The sequence below is a fragment of the Sinocyclocheilus rhinocerous genome, unplaced genomic scaffold (assembly GCF_001515625.1).
Source record: "Sinocyclocheilus rhinocerous isolate Xijiao unplaced genomic scaffold, SAMN03320098_v1.1 scaffold615, whole genome shotgun sequence".
NCBI lineage: Eukaryota > Metazoa > Chordata > Actinopteri > Cypriniformes > Cyprinidae > Sinocyclocheilus > Sinocyclocheilus rhinocerous.
The window spans coordinates 2,743,838-2,754,321 of record NW_015631049.1 but is presented as its reverse complement, the minus strand read 5'-3'; the positions used below and the strand labels follow the sequence as shown (position 1 = coordinate 2,754,321).

Genomic DNA, 10,484 nt, shown 5'->3' with positions numbered 1-10,484 from the left:
AAAAAACTCAACACCACCATCTAGTGGATTGTAAAGAAATAGATTTTATTATTCTAACAAATAGTATAATAAAAGATTGATACTTGGCGTCCATGTATCGATACAGTATTGCCGCGGAAAATATCGCGATACTATGCTGTATCGATTTTTCCCCCCACCCCTATTATTTATTCATACTTATAAATGCAATTATATCACGTACTGTATCACTTCCAAGCAAATAAATATGTGTAATAATATAATTGATACCTCCGATAAAATTGTGAAAACACATCAGAGTGATTTATTAGAGTATTGTAGAAGAAAATATGTAGGAGTCTTGAAAATCAAAAGTCATACGGCTTTAAAACAACATTAGTTAATTTTCATCTGTATTTGTAATGCTTTCAGCATTTTTTCTGAAAGGTAAAAGACAGTATGTTGCAATACTGCTGGGATATACATTTTGTAATATAGTACGTTTTATATTAGGTAAAATGTTGTCCCATGTGCCAAATGGAAACTGTATTAATATCAAATGAAAATGAACCACAAATTTAAATTCTGAAAAGCCCAAACACACAGACAAGATGTTGCCTCCACACCCCAAATCGCTCGTGCTGTGACTGTCTTCATATCTTTCCATACATTTCCAGTGCTATAACTCATTAATCATTTACACAACATGAAACCGTAATCAAAATAAACCATAATACTGCATAAGCAATTCATTTAAAGTCTCCTCTTTGCCCATCTCTCCATAGCAACGGTTCATCGCAGTGCAAATTTTTGCAGTGTAATTTCAAATGCGGCCGCTATTAAGCATCGTACACCCTCTCTCTCGCTCACTCTTGCTATCTTTCCCTAATGTAAACAAACACAGGCAGACTGGTATTAAGCCGCGCAGCTGAAAGCCCCGCCCCTCTCGTAGCTACACGGCCCGCTGGGTATTTCAGCAACTCATTGGAATCTTCAAACAACAAAGATAAACAAGTGTTCCAATTAAGAATTAATTACTGCTCAGACACTCAACTGCTTCTGCTCACTCCGTTGGGAACAACTCAAATGGCGAGGAAACACACACGCATACACATAGCAAAAAAGATAAGATAGAGGGGTCACATACAGAACACATATAGAAGAATAGGTGATTATGAAGACAGAAGGTACGGGTGAGTGGGTGAGTGGGTGAGTGAGTGAGTGAGTGAAAGAGAGAGAGAGAGAGAGAGAGAGAGAAGTTAAGAAAATGGCCTGGAGGTATCACCGTCTGGGCTTAAAACACTATAACAAGCCCAAAGCAGAATTACACAGCACCTCAGATGTAAGGAAAGAGCCAATTTATAACTGGCTTTCAACACCAAAGAGAGGAGATGGGCGAAATAGCCTCTTTCAAGTACATACTCATTGTGGGTAAAATAGCATCTACAGAGCAAGGCAAATTACTGCTAATAGGTCATATCTCTACTGGAACTCACCAAAAGCTACTCTGAGCACAAATATGTCCTATTAAGAGTTTATTTATAGGGTAAATACACACACACATGTTTCGTTAATGACAGTGCTGGGCCACTTTCACAAGAAGTCCAGGTCTCCAGTATGGGCCATCTTTCATCTTCTGACCTTTTCTGCCAGGAAGTCTCTGATGCCTCGTGTCTCTGTCTTTCTTTACTGACAGGTATTCAGGGACTCTAACAAGCTCTAACTTTAAAAGGTTTGGACTGGATGTCACAGTCTAGCAGGGAGTGAAAGATAAAGAGAAGGAAAGAAAGATTATATAAAACAATAACACTTAGTAATAAATATCTATTTTTACTGTAGATACACACACGTGTGTGTGTGTGTGTGTGTGTGTGTGTGTGTGTGTGCGTGCGTGTGTGTGTGTGTGTAATTTTCTGTAAATGTATATCTTTTTCTCTCATATTATATGCAGGTAAAAAAAAAGTTTAAGAATGAAAGTTTTTGAATGAAGTCTTTCATGCTCTTATGCTCATCGATGCTGCATTTATTCGATCAAAATGTAAAAAAAAAGTAAAAACATTAATATTTAAAATATTGTTTCACATGACATAATTATTGATGATAAAAACAGTGGAAACGTTGATTCATTGATTAATAGAAATTTTAAAAGACCAGCATTTATTTGGAATAGAATTAAAGGTTTGTAACAAATTAAAATCTTAACTGTCACTTTTTATCTATTTAATGCATGCTTGTTGAATAAAGGTATTAATTTCTTTCCAAACATAGTGTGTGTAAAGAAAGAATGTAAATATTCTCTATCCTCCCGCTTCAGTCTCTATGACTTTCCCACCACAGTGGAAACAGCCATTCAACACTGTGAGAGGCTCCATGGCGAGAGCGAGCTGATGGGTGTGTGCTGGAATCATGTACCCCAGCAGGAGAGCTTGGATTGGGGCTGCGAGAGTCACCTCTCCCCCCTGCTAGAGGCACATGACTCATGGAGCTCCAAACAGCGGGGGAGGAACACATGACCTGACCTATCAGAAGCTCAAAATATGAGGGTTATTTTAATAATAAATAAATAAAACCCAAAGGTGTCTGGATTGTGGCCTAGTACTTAGTAAGTGTTGATGTGGGAGACCCACATCATGTCCTGATTTTCTTCTGCTCACATTTCCACATTACAATTTCCTGTCAATTAAATAATATCTAATCAATAAAAAGTACCAAAATGTAAATACATAAATAAAAAATAAACAGATGAGGATAAATTGGTGGTCAAAAAAGCCAGCATTATACTGCATTATATTATAAAATTCCTCAACGTTGGACCACATATCTCTCTTGCTCTTTCATCTTTACTATTGACTGCTCATGCTGTGTTTTAAAAAGCACAGAGATAGCTGCTGCTGTCTATTTGCTATAAGCATTCTTTGTGTCCTATGGTTCTGACATGACAAAGTATTGTTGTTCATATCACACGGAACCACAGGGGGCTGCTTGTCAGGAAGACTGAAAGATTTAAAGACTTAAATCCCTATAGAGTTTAATCCCTTCCTGCCTTAGACACAGTTCAGGTAGATGATCTTCATACTGTTTCATCAAATGCAGACCTGCCCGCCCCTAAATGGCTTATAAAACCATGATATACTGTGGTTGGTTGCTTTACATGTCAGTCAGACAGGACCAGTATTGACGTGCAGCTCTAGAAAACATTGAGGTTGAGGCTGTGTGAATGGTGTGCTCTCACCTCAGCAATGGGTACGATACCCTGTAGGTCTCTCTGGTTAATATAGATGGTGGAGATGACTTCAGCAGACACTCCGGTAGAGGGATACTCTATCTGCCAGCGGATGGACTGCGATGACCGCAGGTTGATGAAATTGTCAATCTCAAAGTCCACCCACATGATCTCATAGAAGGAACCATCAAGTCTGTTGAGAAAAAGAGAAAGACAGATGTCGGATGAGGGGGAGAGAGAGGGAGACACTCTTAGATCAAGGAAGATCAAGGGCTTTAGTACAACTGCTGCCGAGAGCCAGACTTTATACTGTGTTTTGATGTCTATTCACACATCCTCCAGGACAGCAGGGGGAAGTATTGCCTTTGGCCTCCTACAAAAGTTGAGAACACATAAGTTAATATTAAAAAATTCAGTGATTATGTGATGATTTTAAAAAGCCCTTAGAACAGAAAGAAGAAAGAAGCCTTTCGAGATATGCTCTCTTTCACAGGTGAGTGGTAATGATAAGTAAAAAATTATATGTAAAATAAAATAATATTTAAAAATATGAAAATGTTACATTTTTATTAAAGTGTGTGTGTATGTGTGACAATGAATAATTTTGCTTAATTCAAATTTTAAAAATGTTAAAAAAAAACGAATAAAAAAAACTAAAAAGTCATGTAAAAAGTAAAAATTACATGCAATATTTAATTGAGTAACACAAAATGCTCAACATTTAAAACATTTAACACACAAAATTTCAATCAGATTCCTGAATAACTTTTAACAAATCAATTTAGGTGATGAATAATTGGAATCCTCATCATGTATAGATTCTAATTACTGTGATTACTGTGTGAGTTTCACTGGAACGGCTTGTGTTTAATGCACATAAAATATCTCAAAAGATATTAACAATTTGAAGGGTTTCCTCTCTGTAATCACATCCAGAGAATAAACTCAAGGGACTGATCTGCAGATGAAAATTAGAGCAACAAAAACCCATTGAAGAAGGTTTACTGTGGGAAACAATAGTAACAGCCAGAAGGCACTGCATCTTAATACAATTAATGAATTACTTGGAGTCTGTGCATTACTGCAAGTGTCAGAAATGGAGAACAAGGGATAAAAAGCACTAAAGCACTGTAGAATCATGTAACCAAGCAGTTTCTGTCTCAAATGGCAAGCACAGACTGTTACGGGCATGTATTCACAAAACCTGAAATCCATAACACATGGAACTGGTGATTTCAGCCAAGCTCTTGGTATTTTTTTGTGAAATTTGCATCAGACTGTCATTCTACGGGTTAGCACGCATAGGTTTTTACCAGAATACCAGGAAACAAAGTCATGTTTACAAGATATTGATCCAAGATATTCACAAGTTTTATCTATGGCACTTAGCAGCAAGTAAACAAGATATTCCCAACCATGGCTTTATTTTATGCCTGTGGAATATTCTGTATTTATTACTTCTGATCAAAGACTACAAATCCCTAAACAATACATAAAACAAAGTAATCTGTGTTTAGTCATGTTACATGATGATCAAGTCTCTTACCATCTAAGTGGTCAGGTCTTTTGCTGAGTACACTACAAAGTGGAGCAAACTTTATGCCGCAAGTTAAAAGTCTTGCTCTGTGATGCACTCATACACACACACTAAGCTTCAAGCTTCAAGACTGATATGAAACAGCAAAGTCCATTTCCCTGAATGACAGGAAACCCTCCGATTCCTTCCTCGTCTCTTTCTTCTGAATGAATGTGCACAGTTAGATCCCAACCTCTCTAAATGCTCCGAGTTGACCTTTGACCTCAGATCAACAGGGGCCAAATAACCGCCTTCCCCCTCCATCCTTGTTATGACACCCCCAAAATGAGTTCAATTACACTCGCCCAATTGGCCGCTTGATGGATGTGCTGCTTGCTGTCTGACCCCTTCCTCCTTCAAAAAGAATGTTCTAGAAGCAGTAAATGAATCAATAAACCAACAGACAATACTTTATTGCAGAGATGGCATACGTCTACGGGGAGCGGGGAGAGAGGTAGGGGACGGATGTACTAAAATGTAACTAAAAACTATAAAATAAATATAAAATATATATAAAATTATAAAAACGATAAATATACAAATATATAAACAACAAAAAATGTATAAAAATGACAAAAACACACCAGAATTACTAAAAATCTAATTAACATGAAGTAGAAATTATAATAATAAAAAAAATGTATTAAAATATTAACAAAACCTATAATAGTATCTCAGTGATGCTAAAATAACACTGCTTAGAAATTGCTAGTAAATTCCACAATTAATTACAAAGAAATAACAAGTAAAACATTGAATTAAATGTGAAATTTTGAAGTAGAAAGACAAAAATTATTGTAAAATGTACTCCAGTAATATTAATTTACAACTTTGAAAAATAATTTTTACAGTGATACCTCAAAGAGAACGGATGTCAAATTTTTCAAAGAATAACACCTTAAATTTGGTATTGTTCTCACAAAAAGCAATCATTTTGCCTCAGGTTGCTTGATGGATTTAGTGCATTACTTACTTTTATAATACTTTAAAAGAAAGTCATACAGTGACAAGATGGTAATGATGTAAATGATGACAGAACTTAAATTTTTCATGAAATGTTCCTTTAAGAGAAGAGTGTAGTGAAATATATTATTATAAACAACTGCCCAAAGAGCAAACAGTGAATACAGCTCTTCCGAAACCAGTGACCTATAACATAACCCTTGTAAATGTAATTAGCCATGCATATTTGAGTTTTTAAGCGCATGTGATCACATGTATATTCTCACCCCCTCAGAAACCCTAATGCAATTGAGCAATTATCTTTACTTAAAGTAACTTTGGAGGTATACAGGGAGAAAGCACAGGCACCAGGGCATCGGAGTCAAAACCTTCAGTCAGAATTTTTCAGTCTCTCTCTCTCAGCCATAATTAATTTAAGCAGAGGGAAGAAGAGAGAAAAGAGGAGTCTCATTGTCCCCAGCTGTATTAATTAGCCATCATCGATCGGTTCAGGGTTTGTGGCCACCACAGATGCTGAAAAGGCAGGAGTGTTTATCTTATCATAGGTCAGAAACCGAGAGCAGCTGAGAGGCAGACTCACACCCATAAATCACTCGCCTGTTGTTTAACCTTTGTTGAGAAAGTCGTGTTTTTAAGAGTGCTGGACAGAAGCAGAGGGAACGGAGAAGTGCTGTCAGCCAGACTTAAAGAGCCGTTTGTCACCAGTGACGGGTTCACTCATGTAACCGTGCACTTCAGAACATCGCTTGAGAGAGTTCCTCTGCAGGTGTCCGGGAAGAGCAAGCCAAGGGCTTTCAGTTGTCACGTCGCCTCTAATTAATCTGTCACTGGATTGAAGTATTTTCCAGAGTTAGGACAATTGTAAAACAGGGTGCATATTTACATGACATTCTTCTTGAAGAGATTAAAGTTGTAATGGAAGCAGTGACAGATCTTTTCTTCCTTGAAAACATATTGTGAAACATATTATCGAAAAAGGGAAAAAATTTAGGACGGGGGCTTGGTTCTATCCACTGGTTATTGATTAGATGGAGGCAGATTTAAATGTGAACTTGCAGTCGATTATAAAAAAATAAATAAAAGGGGGCAGGTTTTAAAGGATTAGTTCACTTCAAGTAGGGATGTAACGGTATGAAAATGTCTTATCACGATTATAGTGACCAAAATGATCACGGTTATCAGTATTATCACGGTATTGTTAAAATGTGCTGGAAATGTTCAAAAAGTACTGACACACAAATCATTTCACCAAGTTTATTTCTCTGAATAGCACGAGCGTTTTGTCATTATTCACTCAGAGTCAGAGTCAGACAGGGATCTTGCCCAAACACTCAGCTGTGCCCAACAATGAGCCGCAGACAAGCAAACCGCATACACACGCGGCCTCACACAATTATACGCAAACACAAATGCGCCGAACAGGACTTTCAGAGGCGTTAAGAGGATTAGTTATGTAGAAGCAGATGAGAAGTAGAGAGGACAGCAAAGTTATTCTGCATTCAAGGAAAGTTGTTAAACATTATAAACGGCTGGATAATAAGCAGGGCAAACGAGCGTATGGCAAAGGAGCGAAGCGTTATGGGAATTCTGAATTTCTTTTAAAGGCATAGCTCACTCAAAAATGAAAAGTCTGACTCAACGTCATGCTTGAACCTGTATGTTCAAGCATGACGTCCATGAAACGTCCATTTTTTTCGTCCATGAAACACGAAAACACTAAAGGAGGAGATGTATTGAATGTTTTGTAGCTCTCAAATCTCATTTGTGCTTCTTCATATTAAAACCAGAAGTCATAATCAGCTACAAGGCATGCAGGTACCAACATTTCTTATCTTCATTTAGTTTAACTTGATGTACTAAAATGTAACTAAAAACTATAAAATAAATATAAAATATATATAAAATTATAAAAACGATAAATATACAAATATATAAACAACAAAAAATGTATAAAAATGACAAAAACACACCAGAATTACTAAAAATCTAATTAACATGAAGTAGAAATTATAATAATAAAAAAAATGTATTAAAATATTAACAAAACCTATAATAGTATCTCAGTGATGCTAAAATAACACTGCTTAGAAATTGCTAGTAAATTCCACAATTAATTACAAAGAAATAACAAGTAAAACATTGAATTAAATGTGAAATTTTGAAGTAGAAAGACAAAAATTATTGTAAAATGTACTCCAGTAATATTAATTTACAACTTTGAAAAATAATTTTTACAGTGATACCTCAAAGAGAACGGATGTCAAATTTTTCAAAGAATAACACCTTAAATTTGGTATTGTTCTCACAAAAAGCAATCATTTTGCCTCAGATGACTTGATGGATTTAGTGCATTACTTACTTTTATAATACTTTAAAAGAAAGTCATACAGTGACAAGATGGTAATGATGTAAATGATGACAGAACTTTAATTTTTCATGAAATGTTCCTTTAAGAGAAGAGTGTAGTGAAATATATTATTATAAACAACTGCCCAAAGAGCAAACAGTGAATACAGCTCTTCCGAAACCAGTGACCTATAACATAACCCTTGTAAATGTAATTAGCCATGCATATTTGAGTTTTTAAGCGCATGTGATCACATGTATATTCTCACCCCCTCAGAAACCCTAATGCAATTGAGCAATTATCTTTACTTAAAGTAACTTTGGAGGTATACAGGGAGAAAGCACAGGCACCAGGGCATCGGAGTCAAAACCTTCAGTCAGAATTTTTCAGTCTCTCTCTCTCAGCCATAATTAATTTAAGCAGAGGGAAGAAGAGAGAAAAGAGGAGTCTCATTGTCCCCAGCTGTATTAATTAGCCATCATCGATCGGTTCAGGGTTTGTGGCCACCACAGATGCTGAAAAGGCAGGAGTGTTTATCTTATCATAGGTCAGAAACCGAGAGCAGCTGAGAGGCAGACTCACACCCATAAATCACTCGCCTGTTGTTTAACCTTTGTTGAGAAAGTCGTGTTTTTAAGAGTGCTGGACAGAAGCAGAGGGAACGGAGAAGTGCTGTCAGCCAGACTTAAAGAGCCATTTGTCACCAGTGACGGGTTCACTCATGTAACCGTGCACTTCAGAACATCGCTTGAGAGAGTTCCTCTGCAGGTGTCCGGGAAGAGCAAGCCAAGGGCTTTCAGTTGTCACGTCGCCTCTAATTAATCTGTCACTGGATTGAAGTATTTTCCAGAGTTAGGACAATTGTAAAACAGGGTGCATATTTACATGACATTCTTCTTGAAGAGATTAAAGTTGTAATGGAAGCAGTGACAGATCTTTTCTTCCTTGAAAACATATTGTGAAACATATTATCGAAAAAGGGAAAAAATTTAGGACGGGGGCTTGGTTCTATCCACTGGTTATTGATTAGATGGAGGCAGATTTAAATGTGAACTTGCAGTCGATTATAAAAAAATAAATAAAAGGGGGCAGGTTTTAAAGGATTAGTTCACTTCAAGTAGGGATGTAACGGTATGAAAATGTCTTATCACGATTATAGTGACCAAAATGATCACGGTTATCAGTATTATCACGGTATTGTTAAAATGTGCTGGAAATGTTCAAAAAGCCTTATTGTTTAAATGTTTAGAATCCACATAAGCTTGTTTTTCATCAACCGGTCAAAATTTACAGCAGGGCATGCTAATTCGGTCCGTTTTTTGATCTACACACCTTTCACTTTTTAAGACTAAAACAAAAGATGGATTCATTGTTATTCTTAATTAAAAGGCATAACAACAATAAAACAGTAAGATACAATGACAAACTAGCTTATATAAAACGTTTATGAACAAAAACGAATAAGACGATTGAGGCATGGCATAGGCCTACACCACATGCTGTAGGCTATTATATACCGACTAATAAATTACAGAACGTTTAGCAAACACTGAGGAATCAAATAAATAAAAAAGAGAGCCTCCATAGCATAACGTGAGGTAAACAGCAAAGATAACAAGCTTTTCAAAATGAAAACAAAAAGAAAAGTAAAAATAAACTTGCTGTCGGTGACAGTGCTTGCATGTTTTTGTCCCACAAGAATACCAACATGTTCACCTTGCGGTCTTTTACTTTACTTTAGCATGAAACCCATCTATCGTTTCCTCAATATTCACGTCATTTTTGCTGCACACAGCTTCGCGCTCCTGACGCGGCAAGTATAAACCAGGCTCTACACTCGAAGCGCTGTGCAGATCAAACGAGTCGCACGGTTTCATTATGCTTTCAGTTTCGTTTGCCGTTTGATGTTTCTCACATGCAACAGAAATGCAGCGCTTATAAGTTAAACAATGTGGTGGTCGCGCCAGAGCGACCGCACACAAAATTTAGTCGCACCGGCAGAAAAAATTATTGCAAAATGCGTCCATTTGGTCGCACACTGGAGCCCTGTGCAGTACAGTATTTATTTATCCTCAGTTGTTCAAATCGTGGTAATCGAATACGGTTATAGTGATAATTAAAATATGAAACGGTAATACTAACCGTGGGGTATTTTATCACGATTTATCGTCAAACCGGTAATCGTTACATCCCTAACTTCAAGTATAAAAATTTCCTGATAATTTACTCACCCCCATGTCATCAAGATGTTCATGTCTATCTTTCTTCAGTCGCAAAGAAATTAAGGATTTTGAGGAAAACTTTCCAGGATTTTTCTCCATATAGTGGACTTCAATGGTGGCCAATGGGCTGAAGGTCCAAATTGCAGTTTCAATGCAGCTTCAAAGGGCTCTACACGATCCCAGCTGAGGAATAAG

At 36.8% G+C, this 10,484-nt stretch overlaps 1 protein-coding gene across 1 annotated transcript in view; it reads right to left on the bottom strand.

Moving 5' to 3' along the window:
• Window positions 1–10,484, bottom strand: part of LOC107741256 (transmembrane protein 132C) — a 292,083-nt gene that overhangs the window by 56,595 nt on the left and 225,004 nt on the right. The window contains exon 4 of the mRNA XM_016553957.1: window positions 3,191–3,374. Coding sequence (XP_016409443.1) covers window positions 3,191–3,374 — 184 coding nt within the window. The remainder of the gene's footprint in view (window positions 1–3,190; window positions 3,375–10,484) is intronic.